Source organism: Zootoca vivipara, chromosome 14 (assembly GCF_963506605.1).
Source record: "Zootoca vivipara chromosome 14, rZooViv1.1, whole genome shotgun sequence".
NCBI lineage: Eukaryota > Metazoa > Chordata > Lepidosauria > Squamata > Lacertidae > Zootoca > Zootoca vivipara.
Genome location: NC_083289.1, coordinates 46,439,171 through 46,457,655, shown reverse-complemented (window position 1 = coordinate 46,457,655; position 18,485 = coordinate 46,439,171). Strand labels below are relative to the sequence as shown.

Here is an 18,485-nt window from a genome sequence, read left to right as displayed (position 1 = left end):
CTTGCAATATCACCCTTTGGCCATCTCCAGTTGTGGCCCTATACAGAAAGTGGGTTGGTCACTCGTTCCTCAAGCTGCCTCATTGATATAAAAGGGTAACGAAACTTGAGTTCCACTGCTCAGGTATCTGATCTGAGCTCCTGACCTCCATGCGCACTGCGAAATGCTGCCTGCCACATCAGGAAGTAAGGTGCATGAAACATCACCATCATAATCTCCACTAGGAGTGGGGGGGATCTGCAGCTCTCCAGATGTTGCTGGACTCCAAATCCCATCAGCCCCAGCCTCCACTGCCAATGGTCAAGGATGATGGTGATGATGATGATGATTATACAATTTATTACTCGCCCTTCACCCTAAGGTCCCAAGCTGGGCTACGCCAATTAAAACACAATATTAAAATCCTTTTAAAGCAACATATAATTACGGAAAAACTGTGGATCCTAAAAATATGCACCTTGAGTGTCCCAAGCCAAGGTAAAGAGGGGTGTCTTCAGCATTCCCTGGAAGCTGTCTAATGAAGGTGCCAGGCACACCTCTGTGGGGAGGGAGTTCTGCAAATGAGGGGCCACCACAGAGAAGACCCTCTCCCAGGCTGCCACCCCTAAAGGTTCTGAGGGCAGGGGAACTACCAAGAGATTCTCCCCCCCCCCGCCACTCTTAACACCCAAGAAGATATGTAGGGAAGGAGGTGGTCTTTGGGGTATGTGGGGCCTGAGTCCTTTAGGCCTGTAAAGACTGACGTGAGCACCTTGAATTGAGGTGAAATGGCAACTAGTGCAGGTGTTTCCGAGCACAATTCAAAGTGTTGGTGCTGATCTTTAAAGCTCTAAACGGTCTCAGCCCAGTATCCCTGAAGGAGTGTCTCCACCCCCATCATTCAGCCCAGACACGGAGGATTCAGCTCCGAGAGCCTTCTGGCGGTTCCCTCCCTGCGAGAAGTGAGGTTACAGGGGACCAGGCATAGGGCCTTCTCGGTGGTGGCACCTGCCCTGTGGAACGCCCTCCCATTAGATGTCATGGAAATAAACAACTATCTAACTTTTAGAATACTTCTGAAGGCAGCCCTGTTTAGGGACGTTTTTAATGTTTGATGTTCTATTCTGTTTTTAATCTGTTGGGAGCCACTCATTTATTTATTTTGAAACAGGGCTTACATGAGATTCAAAGAGAACCTCAGTCAGTAATCTAGCTGCCACATTTTGGACCGACGAACGTTGCTGAGTCGTCTTCAAGGGCAGCCCTACGTAGAACGCATTACAACAATCCAATGGCGGCAGCTGGAGTCCAACAACATCTGAAGGGCCACCAATTCCTCGCCCTTGATCTACACAGATAAGCTTCCCCCTCCCACCCCAAAGATCTCAAAAGCTGCAGATATTACAGTTTTTAAAAGAACAAACGAGCAGAGGAAGCCTTACTTGTGCAGCCTGTGAGATGGCCGGTCGCCGTTCTCCTGCTGTCCATAGCAACTCGTCTTCGTCTCGGGGATGAATGAATACTTTTCCAACATGGCTGTTGCAGCCGTAGCAATAACCCCAAGGCCATCGCGTACCCGGGCATCCAATCGGTAGTCCCACTCATCATAGGACACCGAAATCAGCCCCGCAGGGAACTCTTTGGGAGTAATTTCCATGTTCCCGCTAACCAAGCTGGGGACAATCCAGAAGAAGTCATAACCAGTCAAGCCTAAGGAACGGGCCTCCTCCAGGATGTAAACAGCTTCGTCCTTCGAGCAGTAAAGCAGGATGACAGAGGAGTGGATCTTCTTCAGCTGAATGGTCGTCTTGGCATCACCGATGGGCGTGTCGAGGGTGATGATGTTTTGCATGTCCCAGCCCACAAAACTGTTCTCCACAGTGTACTTGATAAAGCTGATGAAGTCTCGGTAGCCGGGAAAAGTGCTGGTTACCAAGGAGAAGACATGCCAGTCGTAGTATTGCATGAATTTTAGCATGATGATGGCTTCCTGTTGGATGGAAGCCCCAAACTGGAAAAACATGGACATCACATCCTACAAAGGAAGAAAGGAAGGGAGAAGTTTATTAATATTAGACTGATCTGTAGGGAAGGTTTAGAATACCAGAACTGTAGAGTTGAAGGGACCCCCAAGGTTCATCTAGTCCAAAGCCTTGCAATAAAAGGATCACAATTAAAGAACCCCTGAAAGGGGCTTGAATGCCTCCATTGAAGGAGAGTCCATCACAGTCAATTCAACTGTCAAACAGCTCTTACCATCAGAATTATCATGTACAGTTTTGCCAGAATTATCATGTACAGTGGAACCTAGGTTTTCGAACATAATCCGTTCCGGAAGACCGTTCGACTTCCAAAACGTTCAGAAACCAAAAACTGAAAGCAGAAGTCTCAATTCAATAGGGAAACTCAAAACGGAAGCCACGCCGGATGTTCGGGTTCTGAAAAGCATTCAAAAACCAGAGCATTTACTTGCGGGTTTTCAGCATTCAGGAGGCAAACCATTCAAGAACAGAGCTGTTCAAGAACCAAAGTTTGACTGTGCCCCCTTTTAATCTTGTTCTCCTGCACTAAAAAGTCCCCAGACATATTCCTTGCATGGGTGGTTTCTCTGTGCTTTTATCATTTTAGTTGTTGTTTTCTTTGCTTTCCCAAGTTCTGTGATATCCTAACATTAGCTGTTATTCCTGCATTTCAGGGGCTTGGACTAGATACGGTAACTCCGGAGCTGTCGTTCAACTCTACAATTCTGTGATTCTATGAAGATGCAGACATTTGGAAGCGTAACTCTCACATACACACAAACACACACAACAATAGAGGTTTATATTAGCAGCTCTCCAAACGCAGACTGCGTCCCCCCCCCCAAGATTCACCATAAAATGAACGCTGCATCATTTATCGGACACCAGGTACCAATTTAGTCCTGAGCGCAATTAACTTTCTCAGAACAACACAGCTCCTCTGTTTAGCCCTGTGTGTTCACTCTCAAATTGAAATCTGACTACTCAAAGGGAGAAAGGGGATATTGCATGGTGTAAAGGTTTCCTTCGGTGTGCACTGTGGATCCTTCTTCTATAGCCTCATTACGCGCTCTCGCTCTCGCTTTCTTTGAAGCAAGATGACTCGAGAGATTTGGAACCTTCCGTAGATACCAGCCATTACCTTTAAGTGGCTTCCGTGTTAGAATCACAAAACTGCAGAGCTAAAAGGTCATCTAGTCCCACCCCCGGCAATGCAGTAATCACAACTAATGATGTCATTGAGTGGGTGGTGGGTGGAGGCCTTTCACTGATGACACACAAATCAATCGGAGTCAAACTACACACCGATTGAGCCGTTTCGCTCCTTTACGGATTTCTGTCCATGAGCATGGCTCTCGCTATTAAATTGATACAGGATGTGACAGGAGCGAGCCAGCAGGAAATTGCACAGAGCAAGTTGGAATTAGCTCTTTATCAGCAAAAGCAGGGTCTGTTGGGCATAGGCACCAACTCCTAGGGGCTGAGGCAGTTTCTGCCTTTCTCGTAACTTGAAGCCATTGGTTCAGGCCCTCCCCTCCGGAGCAGGAGAAAACAAGCTTGCTCCATCTTCCATGTGACAGTCCTTAAGATATCTGAAGTTGGCTATCCTATCTCCCCTTAGTCTCCTCTTATCCATGCTAAACATACCCAACTCTCTCATTCTTCAGCTCTCTATATTGGACAAACAGGCCAAACCCTACGCCAAAGGATAAATGGACATAAATCTGACATCAGGAACCACAAGACAGAGAAACCAGTAGGAGAACACTTCAATCTCCCAGGACATTCTATACAAGATCTCAAAGCAGCTGTTTTATTACAGAAAAATTTCAGGAACAGACTGGAAAGAGAAGTTGCTGAATTGGGACTCATTACCAAGCTTAAAACCATGGAGCCACCTGGGATGAACAAAGACATTGGATTCTTATCTCATTATGCGTGATCAAGCTTTCTTTAGAGCCTCAGCCCTTGCTTTTTCCCCGCAGGACCAATTGCAGTCATCAGCAGTCATTAACAGCCATCTACAGGTTTACCACTCCTATCAGCCCATCACCCATTCCCACCCACCACCACCACCCTCTGTATATATATATAAGGGTCTGACTCTTTTGTTTCAAGTGTATCTGAAGAAGTGTGCATGCACACGACAGCTCATACCAAAATAAAAACTTAGTTGGTCTTTAAGGTGCTACTGAAGGAATTTTTTTATTTTTCTCTCATTCTTCGTTTGAGTCAAAACTAGTTCCCTTCTCCCCTGGGCCCCTGCATAAAATATCCAGCAGGGATGAAAAACCACATTCCCTTTGAGAATGTGAATCCCTGCCCTCAATTTTCCAGGCTTGCACTCGGTGATGGTATCAGGCAGCCCAGTCTGACTGGCCGTGTGACATCGTGGCATCTTCACACATATTGCGTGATCTCTGATTGGGTGGGCTCCCCTATGTGACTCATCCGAGATCGTGAAAGGCTTGGCAGCTGGGGAAAGAGCAATGTTTTACAGGATGATTCACATAAACCGGTGAGGGGATGTTGGGTCCTTTTTTGTGAGGAAGCAGGTGTCACCACCCATTTATCTGTCAGTGATTCGGACACTGAATCCGAGGCTGCAGGGGCACCAGAGAAGGAGCTGGGTCTGGGGCTCAGAGGTGGCTGTGGAAGACGGGGAGACCAGTGGGCCTGAGGTGGTTGGACAAGAAGCTCCAGAGGAACCTATAGGGTCTACCAGGCCACCAAGGTCTATAGGGCCAGTACCACGACCTAAACAAGACCCCCTTCCCCTGAATAAGGAGGTGCCTTCTCCTGCACATCACCAGTCCAGAAATGCACCAGGAGGGAGGCTGTGGTACATGTGAGGAACATATGAGAGATGTCCCTCTTCAGGACAAAGGGTTGACTCTTTTAGGCTCTCAAGGGGGTGGAGCCTAGAGACAGAGGCATAGAAGGCCTGCTCCAGGGGCGTAGCAAGGAAGGGGCGTTGGGGGCGCTCTGCCCCGGGCAGCGCATGATCCCAAGGGCGCCATGGCGGCTGTCCCCGCCCGGCCGCGCTAGACGGCCCGTCCTCAAACGTGCACCCCGTCCACGTGGGTGGCATGCCCCCCCACAGGCGGCATGCCCAGCCCCCAGAATGCATGCCAGCCCCGCCCCCGCCTGTTCTCCGCCCCCGGTGGCAGAGCATGAAGCTACACCACTGGCCTGCTCCCAACCTTTTTGGGGATCATGTCGCTCCCTTGGAGCTGTTTGTGGTCTTCCAGCTTTGCATCTTTTCTTGTAGGCTCCAGCATCGAACCAGAACACAACCAAGCGGGTGGCAGTTCTCCCTACTGAAATTGTCGTCACCTCATTGCCAGAAGGCTAAAGTCAACCATATTTTGATCATTCAGCCCCAAGCCCAGCTGTTTGAGCCTCAGTCTATGAAAGGGAAAGGAAGGGATGAGTCAATTGGTTCCATCTTCTCTGCTGCATTCCCATTCATGGCTTCGTCCCCTTCTACATATTGAGAAAATAGGATTTCTATTGCATGAAGCCTTATCTCCTTGTGGAAGACAAAGGTTGTGCAGGGAGCCCACTCCTATGGCTAGAGCATGGGTAAGCAAGCTACGGCCCAGGGGCCGGATCCTGCCCTTCTAAATCCGGCTCGCAGACGGTCCAGGAATCAGCTTGTTTTTACATGAGTAGAATGTGTCCTTTTATTGAAAATGTATCTCTGGGTTATTCATGGGGCGTAGGAATTCATTCATATTTTTTCTTCAAATACAGTCCGGCCCCCCACAAGGTCTGAGGGACAGTGGACCGGCCCCCTGCTGAAACAGTTTGCTGACCCCTGGGCTAGAGCCTTACAAGTTTTCGTTTCCATTATCTGCATTCTGTATGAGTCTTTCATCATAACAGAGCCTACTACTTTTTGTCATTACAGTGGTATCTCGGTTTATGAACACAATTTGTTCCGGAAGTCTGTTCATAAACTGAAGCATTCATAAACTGAAGCGAACTTTCCCATTGAAAGTAATGGAAAGTAGATTAATCTGTTCCAGACGGTCCGCAGAGTACTTAAACTGAAGCGTTCATAAACTGAAGCAAACTTTCCCATTGAAAGTAATGGAAAGTGAATTAATCCATTCCAGACGGGTCCGCGGTGTTCGTAAACTGAAAATTTATAAACCGAGGTGTTCATAAACCGAGGTTCCACTGTACTTTGCTGGTGGAAAGGTCAGCTCATGCAAAGACTCTTTTTCTGGCTCCTTCCCACCTCCAAAATTGTTGGTTCATTACATTTGCTCTCCTGCTTAAGAACTACAACAGTTGGTCCTTCTCAATCATGAAGAATTCTGGGAGGAGCAGCTCTTTGGGGGGCTAAATGGGCAGCTTCCCTTTGCAAGCATTAAGGCCAGGATTCTAGGTGCAGAACTCTAGCGGCACCTAGTGAGAAAAGACGAGCATTACAGGATGCAGAGCATCAACCAAAGGGAAGGGAAGAAGCAGAATCCCAGGCAGAGATTATCCATGTTTTTAAGCAGAACCCACCACAGATATTTATTAGCCCAAGTACTGGGTGTGTAAATGCATTCTCTACTGCCATCATTTGCATTAACTACAAGGCTTACAACAGCAAAGGCGCTGTGCAGTTCTTTGGGACTTGTTCCCGCAAAGCCTCAAATCGTTTTGGCTTTAGCGTGTGAAGTTCATGAAAGCAGACATCTCAAAGGAACATAATGTAAGAGCAGCTCACCCAAAAATGAATTAGGTTTTTTTCTCCTCTCGTTGAGCAGGTGTGCATTAGCTTTAATTGGCACACACCTTCGGGGTTTTCTGCTCTGAAAATGTTCTGATTGTTCACAGGACGGAAACTGCAAAATCTCAAATTTCATGCTCGACAACAAAGTAGAAGAGAAAGAATGGGCCACCCCCAGCCCAACACAAGGGCAAGAATCTCTCACAGCAAAAAGCAAAAAGGAGTCTTAAGGAGGAGCAGATTTATTGTGGTAGGAACATTAATAGCCCAGCAACTTAGGCAGATACACACAGGAGAATGATATAGGGGGGAAAGGTGGCAGACAATGGGGCCATGAAACACAAGTTTGTAAAGTTTATGACATTTCTAGGCTGACCTGAAATATCTGCAAGACAAACACTGTGACAGTTCACAACGTCAGCTATTGGAAATAAAATTGTGTCCCTAATTTCGCTGTCCTAACCCTCCACCCTTCCAAGGAGAAGGGGACGACAGAGGACGAGATGGTTGGATAGTGTTCTCAAAGCCACCAACATGAGTCTGACCAAACTGCGGGAGGCAGTGGAAGACAGGAGTGCCTGGCGTGCTCTGGTCCATGGGGTCACGAAAAGTCAACACAACTGAATGACTAAACAACAACAACAACCTGAGAACTTTACCAGGTGATCTTAGGCCTGTCGGGCTATGCACCCGGTCTGGGCAAATCCCAGATCATCAATCAATTCAAGCTGATATAGGATTTGTCCAAGGTGAGTCAAGGCAGCCCCCAGATCTCCCCTGGAGCAATCTGGGGCTGCCAAAAGGTGGGGGCAGTTGGAATGAATCTCAAGAGCCATCCAGTCCATCCCCTGCAATTATGCAAGTAAAGACTCCCACCCTGATTTAACATGTGGTTTTATCCATCAGCATCTAACTTAAATACCACCACCCCCCTCTCTCTCTCCACCCCCTCCTGATTGGCTGTTAGAAACACCAGCTCCCACTCATCAGGAGGCAGACCCAGGACCTGTCCATCACACATCAGAAGGCCCATCCAGATTAGCGGCTAGCTACCGGTAGCTCAGACTCAACACCCTTGGGCCACCTTTATTACATTCTTTCTTCTAATTCCTTGTGGCGACAGCACAATGGGACCAAATCACTTCTCATGTCCTTAAGCTTGCAGCCCAACTGGTTCGAATTTGCTCTTAATAGCCTCCAACAATTAATCAACCAGAGCTGGTTAATCAATTGATTAAAGGTTGCTGCCCTGGTGATAATTGGATGAAAAATGGTGGTTGGGGGGGGGGGATGGAATCTTAACTCTTGATAGGCTGGAGGGAGTCAACCTGAGGCATTCTCTCCCTTGCTAAAACATGGCCCCAATATGCAATATTCCTTCACCAACAAGCCATTTCTAGATGGCTCAAATCTCTTGCCTTTCCCTTCTTTGCAGTGGTCAACTAACATCTGCCAGAGGGTCCAACTTTACCATGAAATTTATCTGTTTATCAGATTTCTCCACCACTGGGAGATAGCATGTAATTCCCTCTGACTGCTCATAATGAAGGCAGATGGCATTGCACTTCGAATTCCCATCAGAGGTTTGTTTTTATTATTATTTCACTGCCTTCTGCATCATTTCCCCCAAACAACAAATCAGTGCTTGTCTCTTTTTTTAGGGAGAAGAAAAAGGCTAGGCAGACTAATTGCAGAGAGAGCCGAGAAAATGAACCAATCCCAGGAGGGATGAGATGCTTAGGACTTTTCCAAAAAGTTTTATTTCCTTCTCTCTCATGAGCCAGTTCTTCAATACGCTAAGCCTGAAACCAGCTTGGCCCACCTACTCTAACAGAAACCTACTCTAACAGACCATTCGGTATCCCGCATTCAAAAAAGCAAAAGGCCTTATTAGAATCCAGAGAGACATTCTAAGCAGGCAAAAACCACCAAGGAGGGTGTGTAGCAGGTCCATTGAGGGGTGCAGCTGAGGAGAGTCCAGAAGGCAAGAACGAAAGGCCAGAATTCCCCCATCCTTGAATTAATATGGTGTACATAATATGGTGTACACAACGGGACGCAGGTGGCGCTGTGGTCTAAACCACAGAGCCTAGGGCTTGCAGATCAGAAGGTCGGCGGTTCGAATCTCCACGACAGGGTGAGCTCCCGTTGCTCGGCCCCAGCTCCTGCCAACCTAGCAGTTCAGAAGCACGTCAAAGTGCAAGTAGATAAATAGGTATTGCTCCGGCGGGAAGGTAAATGGCATTTCCATGTGCTGCTCTGGTTCACCAGAAGCGGTTTAGTCATGCTGGCCACATGACCCGGAAGCTGTCTGCAGACAAACACCGGCTCCCTCGGCCAGTAAAGTGAGATGAGCGCTGCAACCTCAGAGTCGTTCGCCACTGGACTTAACAGTCAGGGGTCCCTTACCTTTACCTTACATAATTACTGAATAGGCAAGAAACAGGGGCTGGGATTAAGCAAGCGCATTAGGACTTTTCAACCTCTGAGGGTCATTTCCAAATTGGGAAGGGTGTTTGCAAAGCGACGCTCTGCAATATTTCTCATTCAATGGGGGATTTGATGCAAAGGCAAGAAGGCACAATTAGCCGGGGACCATTTCACTCTGTGTGTGTGTGTGTGTGTGTGTGTGTGTGTGTGTGTGTTTATGTCTTTTGTGCCAGTGGTGAAGTCGGCTGCTCTACACTCCCACTAAATAGCAAATCAGTGTGCAACTTGGGCGATAATTATTCCCTGATAGGTATAAATAGCAGAGAGATTCCTCATTCTCCGGCAAACTGGCTCTTTCCAAATTAAACTGATCAAGCTGTGAATGAATAAAGAGAGGCTTAACTTGAACCGCTTTTAAAAGGAAAGGAAAGAAAGCACTTCCCATTGGAAAATATGTTTCATTTTGGTTTTGTCGATTCACCCAAAGCAAAACCACATTTTACATCAGGGCAGCATAGACTTGAAATTTGGAGATTTTGGAGAACACTAAGATCTGCCTACTGAAGCCAGGTGCATAAGACATGCATGCTTAGAATGACAGAACAGCAGTTAATGGGTACAAGGATTTTGAACTCCAGAACAGAGCTAAGCTCCCAGTCAACACAACAGGAAGGTCGCAGAAGTCTAGTCTGTGGCTCCAACTGCTCCAGAGAGCATGGACCTAGATGCTAAATTGGTGTCAGTAGCATAGCTGTCAAGTCTCCCGTTTTTTGCGGGAAACCCCCGTATTTAAATCTGTTTCCCGCTGTTATCCCGAATTGCAAAATATCCCGTAAATCCCCCGGATTTATAAGAAAGCGGCTCCTGCCAGCCAGGGAGGCTCCTCAGTTGCGTAAATGTCCCAGCTCCTGGCTGGCTGCTCGCTCACTTGGCTTGCCGAGTGCTGCCGGAAATGGCCTCTGCACATGCCCGGGCATGCGCAGAAGCGATTTCTGGTGCCCAACAGACATGCAGACATGGGCAGCCTGGTACCAGAAGTCACTTCTGCGCATGCGCAGAACCAATTTCCGGTGCCGCTCTGCCCATATCTGGGCACCGGAAATCGGGCAGAGCTGGCACAGGAAGTCGCTTCTGTGCATGTCTGGACATGCACAGAAGCAACTTCCAGTGCCGCGCCGCTGCTGCTCCCTTATTTTCAAATCCGGAAGTTGATAGCTATGGTCAGTAGGTATGCAGAGCTGTAGAAGGGACTGTGTTATCTTTGACCAAAAAGAGTTAACCATCTGCCGCATGCAATCCTTTAGCTCGGAAGTGCTCTTGACACCTGATTGTATATCAGATATACAATCTGAAACTACAACTAATCCAGAATGGGGCAGCCAGACTAGTGACTGGGAACGGCCGCCAAGACCACATAACACCAATTCTGATAGACCTTCATTGGCTCCCTGTATGTTTCTGAGCACAATTCAAAGTGTTGGTGCTGACCTTTAAAGCCCTAAATGGCCTTAGCCCAGTATACCTGAAGGCACGTCTCCACCCCCATATGCACCTTGAGTGTCCCAAGCCAAGGTAAAGAGGGGTGTCTTCAGCATTCCCTGGAAGCTGTCTAATGAAGGTGCCAGGCACACCTCTGTGGGGAGGGAGTTCTGCAAATGAGGGGCCACCACAGAGAAGACCCTCTCCCAGGCTGCCACCCACAAAGGTTCTGAGGGCAGGGGAACTACCAAGAGATTCCCCCCCCACCAATCTTAACACCCAAGAAGATCTGTAGGGAAGGAGGTGGTATTTGGGGTATTTGGAGCCTGAGTACTTTAGGTCTGTAAAGACTGATGTGAGCACCTTGAATTGAGGTGAAATGGCAACTAGTGCAGGTGTTTCCGAGCACAGTTAAAAGTGTTGGTGTTGACCTTGAAAGCCCTAAAATAGTCTCGGCCCAGTATCCCTGAAGGAGCGTCTCCACCCCCATCATTCAGCCCAGGCACGGAGGATTCAGCTCCGAGAGCCTTCTGCCGGTTCCCTCCCTGCGAGAAGTGAGGTTATAGGGAACCATGCAGAGGGCCTTCTCAGTGGTGGCTCCCACCCTGTGGAACGCCCTTCCACCAGATGTCAAGGAAATAAACAACTATCTGACTTTTAGAAGACATCTGAAGGCAACCCTGTTTAGGGAAGTTTTTAATGTTTGATGTTTTATTGTGTTTAAATATTTTGTTGGAAGCCGCCCAGAGTGGCTGGGAAAACCCAACCAGATGGGCAGGGTATAAATTAATAATAATAATAATAATAATAATAATAATAATAATAATAAATCACCAATGGCATTTGCAACATTGGCTACTGGGTCTTCAGAAGAACAGGGAAGCAAGTCAGAAATTCCACAAGTAGGCTCCCACCAACCTCCAAGCCACTGATTTTCCCAGGCTAAGGACAAATGCATTTTGAGGTTACGGAAAGAGAATATGCAGATGGTCAGATAATTAAAATCTGGAGAGACATGGAGAAAGAAAGAGGCAGAACAAAGATGAGCTCCCATCATCTATTTGACTCACTCCTGTGTACCTGTACCTTTTTATTTAACAAATGAGCATTTTCTGCCTTGGCTCCCCCTCACCACGATTGCCTCCCTTCCGCTCCAATTTCATTCCCTTCCGCGCGAAATCCCGTTGAGAGTAGCATCACACTACAAAAGAAGAAAAGCCGCTTTTGCCCTCATCCTTTTCGACAAGCAGCACTGGAGGCAAGGTGAGGAAGAGAGAGATTTCCCCCCTGTAAATCTGACGGTGGCGGGTTAATGTTTTAAAAGAGAAAACGATGGTCAGCAAAGGGACTCCTAAAGTAAAATCAGATCCATCGAAGGTGCGATCCGGTACACACTTGCCTAGGGGTAAGCCCAGTTGCCCTCCAGATAATGTGCCTCTGAAGAGACATGCATAGGATTGCATCACGATCCTGTCTCACTGTAGCCTGAGACAGTTCAATAAAGAGAAATGACAGACGATAGGTTTGCAAGTCATGGAATCGTACAATTGTAGAGTTGGAAGGGACACCAAGGGTCATCAAGTTCAACTCCCTGCAATGCAGGAATTTCAACCAAAGCATCCATGGCAGGTGACCCTCCAACCTCTGCTTAAAAACCTCCAAGGAAGGAGAGTCCAGAACATCCTAAGGGAGACCGTTCCACTGTCAGACAGCTCTTACTGTCAGAAGGTTCTTCCTGGTGTTTAGTCAGAATCTCCTTTCTTGTAACTTAAAGCCATTCGTTTGAATGGTGTTATGTACTGAGCTGAATCCTAGAACAATAGGATTCAGAATCAGCGGGAGCTACCCAATCCAACTCCAGGTGGAAGTGAATCCGCAACCTGATTGGCCTGCTGGAGCAGCCAATCAGGCGGCTGGCAGAAGTGAATCTGCTACCTGATTGGCCTGTAGGAGCAGCCAATCAGGCTGCAGGCAGAAGTCAATCCATAATATAATTGGCCCACAGGTGTAGCCCTGAAGTAGCCAATCACGCAAGGCCCATTGTGTAAATAATGTATATAAGCAGATGGTTTGGGGAAAAGAGCCATTCGTCTTCTCTTCTCCTCCTTGATGACTATGAGCTGAATAAAGAGCATGAAATTCACTCTTGACTCCGAGTATATTTCAAATACTATCCTCCCAAGCAGGAGAAAACAATCTTGCTCCGGCTTCCGGGTTCAGCGCCAGCGTCGATCGGCGGGGCTTCGTCTCGTCTCCGAGACGGCCCGTCTCTGCTAGGAGTGGGGAGGGCAGCGAGAGCGACGCTGCGCCCCTTAGAACCTCGGGAAGGGCGTCCCGAGGGCAATTTGCTCGGCACAGACCCAATCCGGACTCCCCAACTCTTCGGCTAGCTCTAATAAGAGCTCCGGAGCGAGGAGGGTAGAAGTCGCGGGAGCCATTTTGAGCGGCAACGTTATTCTAGCAGGGAGAAGCTTCAAGCCGAAGGCGGAGAGCGCTGGATTCTTCCGAAAATAAAATGATTGGAAAAGACTGTAAGTAACCTCATGATTTGGATTATTATAAAACAATTTGGATCTGGGAGAGAGGGGAGAAAAGAGGAAGCCACCCCCCCCCCACGGCAACAAAAGAGACAGTAAATAGAAACCCGAGGCCATAAACAGAAGATTTACAATTCAAAGGATCCCTCAAAGGCATCAAAGAGAATCTCCCCTTTGATGCAGGGTGAAAAGGGGAGAGAGACTGCGGTTTATGACTGCTCTGCAATAAGAGGTACAGCCTAAGAAAAAAAAACCTTTCCACTCGGGAGCCGGCAGCCCAGACAACCCAGTGAGTTGTCAGGATTTATGAGTCAAATTTTACTTCACTTTGTATTTCTGGACTTTGTGGAATCTCTTTTTTGGCTTAAGTGTTTGTGAAATGTGAGTTCGAACTTTATTGTTAATAAGACTTGAAGAATGCAGCCAGCTTGTTAAAATGGAGTCGAAAAATAAACTGTGATCATATTCCACCCCACGTGACAAGTTTTGACCTTGGCAGGACTGAAATATGTCAACAAAAAAGTGTTCCCCTGAGTTCCAGCGGTCTGTTTTGACCTTAATGTGGGAAACAAGAATAGAGTTATGTCAAGAGGAGACACGACGGCAAGAGTTACAGGAAAAATTCCAGGAGGTGATGGCGGAATATGATTTTTTAGGAGATGAAGCTTTGGACACTGAAAAAGATGAATGTGAGAATGACAATGATGGGGAAGGAAAAGAAGAAGATGAGGATTGTGATGATTCAACACAAAATGAAGCACACCACGAAAAAAATGATGACTCTACTCTACAAAAAGTTGGATGGAGTGCCCTGCTTTTGAGGGGGGCACGATTGGTATCATTGGAACTCCAGAACGCCCACAGGGAAGAAGGAAAAAATATGCAGAGAAGAGAAGAAATTCAGGGGTCCTGTATGGTGGCCTGGATGACAAAAGACTGTAAACAGGGGGTGGGGTGAAGGGAAAGTGATGTTGTGATTAAGGATGGATTAACAGGTTTATAACTGGTCTGCTGATTTTGGAATTTGCTGGATTGGGGGGGGAAGCCGGCAATCGGGGATGTAAGGTTAAATTGAGAATAGTTATAGTTTTAAAAGTGAATGGATTTTGGAAAATGTGAAAATATGGAGGCTTATAGAGGGAGAAAAAACAAAAAAATTAGGCACGGGAAGAGAAAATGGGAGTTTGATTTCTCAGTGATTTGAATATTAGATGAAAATGTTAACAATTGATTTATAAGTTGTATAAGATGCAAAGGTGTATTTTTATAAAGTAAGAAACTGTTGCAGATGATAAAAAAAGGGATGAAAACCGGGGAAGGGGGGGGGAGGGGAAGCCCACAAAATATGGTTTTACAACTATGAATGCAAGAAAATTTTTTTGTTTTGTATTGTTTTTTCTTTTTTCTTTTTTCGCTCTTTCTTTTTTTTTCCCCCTTTTTTCTATTTCTATTTTTCTCTTTTTTTTTTGGTATGACAATAGATGGTTGGATGGATGTCCTCCTGCGTACTGCCCTGGTTTGCTGGAGCTCCCTGGTGGCAGGGGGGGGCTTTGGGGTCAGGGGAGGGGGGGGAGGACAGAAACCCAAGCATAAAATGGACCATCTCTGACTGTTCACATACATGGGATACTTCTGTGGCAGGGGAGGACCCATGTGGGTGGGTAGGAAGGAGGTGGAAAAGGGGTTTAAGTATGTACCTTTTTTTTTTTTTTTTGCTTTTTTGTATTTTGTAAAATTAATAAAAAGTATGTTCAAAAAAAAAAAAAGAAAACAATCTTGCTCCATCTTCCATGTGACAGCCCTTCAGATAGGTGAAGATGGCTACCATGTCTCCTCTTCTCCAGGCTAACCAGACCCAACTCCCTCAATCATTCTTCATAAGTCTTGGTTTCCAGATCCTTGATCATCTTGGTTGCCCTCTTCTGCACACATTTGAGCTTGCCAATGTCTTAAATTGTGGCACCCAGAAGTGGACAATATATTCCAGGTTTGGTCTGACTACGGCAGAAAGAGTGGTACTATTACTTCCCTTGGTCTGGACCTCTGTTTTTGTTTTTTGTTTTTTGAATAATTTTTATTAATTTTTAGAAAAAGAAAACACATACAAAGTATACAACATAAACTCTGTCCCTTCATTTTCCCTCCACCCACAAGCCCACCTCTGCCACCAGTGAGCCCCATGGGTATTGGGGAACAAAGGGGTCCATTTTAAGCTGGGTTTGACCTCCCCCCTCCTTCCTCCCCCCTCATCCCCCCCCTGCCACTGAGAGGACAAAGGCGGAGGATCTCTGGGGATTGGCTTATCCCCCAGCTATTTCTTCACTGTACTGGAAAAAAGAAAAACAAAGAAAAAAGGAGATAAAAAAAAAGCAAAAATATGAAAAGGGGAAAAAAAGGGAAGGAAAAAAAGGAAAAAGGAAAAATATTAATGGCTTCCACGACTCTCCTCCTCCTGGATTTCCCTACCTCTTTACATAGTTATGGCGGGTTTTCTAATCCAATTCAGAATCTTATTCTTATAATATTAACACAATCCTCCTCCTTCTTCATGCTGTCCCCCTCTGAGCCCCCCCCCTGCCACTGGGGTGGCCCGAGGAGTGGTCTGGACCTCTGTTGATGCAGCCTAGAATAGCATTAACTTTCCTTTCCTCCCCCCCCCTTTTTTTTTTTTGCTCTTGCATCACACTGTTGACTCATGCTAAACGTGTGGTCTACCAAGATCCCTAGATCCTTTTCACACGTGCAGGCAAGCCAGGAGTCCCCCATCTTATATCTGTGCAGCTGGTTCTTCCTGCCTAAGTGCAGAACCTTATACTTAGAATAGACAGAAGGGATTGGCCCCCATTTTTTAAATAAATTTTGAAAAAAAACAGCTTGTGTGCTTTGGGACCACAAATGTTGTGTTCTTCTAGGCAAATGTACGAGATGTTTTTAAACACATGCCTGAAACTCTAATGAAATTGACATGGAAGTCTGGGGAAAGAAAGGAAGAATATCAGCCGACATCCTTCACCAACCCTGCCTTGCTTGTTCCTTGGGTGAAATGTGCCTTTCCACTCTCGCTAGCCTGGATCAAGGACAGAGTTGGGTTTGTGAGAGGGAAGAAGTCAGACAAAAAGTTGAAACTGACATTTGCTGCTCTGCCCATTCTTTGCTTCGCTACAACAGCCACCGGCATGCGGCCCCCAGAAGGCTTCACAGGAGAGGACGTCGCCCTTGGTTTGAAAAAAAAAATGCCCCCCACCTCTTGACTACGCACAAATGTCTGTTCTTGCAGTGTCGGATGTACGTATAAGCTAAACAAGCTATAGCTTAGGACCCCATTCTTGCCCCCCCCCAAAAAAATGAGTCTTTGTAAATTGTGTTTCTAAAGGAACTTTTGTTATTGCCAAATGCCAATGTGTTTGCCTTTTTTAATTTGTTATGAATAAAAAATCATTTTAAGTTAGAGCTTAATAATTATTTCACTATTAATATACTTCTCTTCTTAATTGTATTTCACTATTAATATACTTCTTAATTGTATTTCAGTTTAACAATTACTTTGATAACATACATATTTTGTTATGGGCAAATGGCTTGGTATCTATTAGGTATCTATTAGGCCCATAAATTACCGCATAGCATATACTCAACAACAACAAAACAGCGGCAATTTGTTGTTGGCAAAGGGCAGCTGGACATGTAAAGGGTCCCCATTACCTTCAGCAGCTTAGGGCCTCATCAAACCTAAATACGGCCCTGGGTGCAGCTTAGGATAAGTGGGGGGGGGAGCGGGAATCCAACCCTTCCACTCTTGAATGGAAACCATGGTTATTTTATAAATCCAGAAGCATTAAAGGATTCCTTCTGCACTGCTAACTCGCTCATTGTAAGCGAGGGCTTGCGGCGGCAGCTGATGCCTGAGGGACATCGATGCAAGGCGCCCCGTGGCAAGGCTAAGGGTGATTACCTCTCTAAGATGTTTTGAAAGAGTCTTGGTGCTGAAATCCTCGCTATTAATCCCCCCCCCCCCCGGCCACAAACTGCACCCAGACCCTCTTTCAATTACCCGCCGCATTGGAGAGGATTCTTCCTTTCGAGGTGACGCGGCACATTAAATCCCCCAGGCTCTTTGTTCCCGAAAGGTTATCATTAAACCCAATAAATTGAGGAGAAGAAGAAGAAGAAAACAGTGTTGGGAGATGGAATTTGGGTTGAAATCGGAAGGCTTTTAACGAAGCTGACAATTAAGGACAAAACTTCTTCTTAACTCTCCTGGCTCCCCCGCTTTCAGTTTACCAAATGTGCAGAATATGTTCGGGGTTTTTGTTTTTTTTTAATGGAGTAAGCACCTCCTTTAAAAGGTTATGGAGATCTAGAAACATGCAAAACCATCACACATCCTCGTAGATGATGATAAGAAGGTGAAAAGCAAAAGAGGAGTTAGAGCCCTGCTCAGAGTAGACCCACTGCCAAGAATGGGCATGACTAACTTGAATTACTAGGGACCCAGGTGGCGCTGTGGGTTAAACCACTGAGCCTAGGGCTTGCTGATCAGAAGGTCGGCGGTTTGAATCCCTGTGACGGGGTGAGCTCCCGTTGCTTGGTCCCAGCTCCTGCCAACCTAGCAGTTCAAAAGCACATCAAAATGCAAGTAGATAAATAGGAACCACTACAGTGGGAAGGGAAAACGGTGTTTCCGTGTGCTGCTCTGGTTTGCCAGAAGCGGCTTTGTCATGCTGGCCACATGACCTGGAAGCTATACACCGGCTCCCTCGGCCAATAATGCGAGATGAGTGCGCAACCCCAGAGTCGGTCACGACTGGACCTAATGGTCAGGGGTCCCTTTACCTTTACCTAACTTGAATTACAGTATATTCCTGCGTATAAGACTACTTTTTAACCCAGGAAAATCTTTTCAAAAGTCGGGAGTTGTCTTATACGCCGGGTCGTTTTATTAATACGACAAGTATATCCCAAACTCTATATTTTAGCTGGAAAAGTTGGGGGTCGTCTTATACCAGCAATAACACCCCCCCCCAATTGCAATAGGTCTCCTCTGAGTTTAACAGATTACCCAGAATTTTAGAATGCTATTCCTGTTTTTTTGGGGGGGGTGTTATTGCTGGTATTGTTATTTTTTAGTATTTTAATTGTCTTTTACTGGTTTATTCTTTTCTTAAACCACGGTGAGGTTTTGTTTTTGTTTTGTTTTTACAATCAAGCAGTATGAAATGAACAAATAACTTGATAAAAGCCACAGGATTGAATACAACTGCATAAGGTTTTATTGAGCTAAATTTTACTCAATAGTTAAATTAGCTTTTA

General features: G+C 46.3%; 1 protein-coding gene across 1 annotated transcript in view; it reads right to left on the bottom strand.

Annotated features, from left to right (window-relative positions):
* The window catches only part of GRIN2A (glutamate ionotropic receptor NMDA type subunit 2A), a 210,067-nt gene that overhangs the window by 73,529 nt on the left and 118,053 nt on the right, over positions 1–18,485 (bottom strand). Inside the window, exon 4 of the mRNA XM_060282391.1 lies at positions 1,422–2,014. Within this exon, the coding sequence (XP_060138374.1) occupies positions 1,422–2,014 (593 nt within the window). The remainder of the gene's footprint in view (positions 1–1,421; positions 2,015–18,485) is intronic.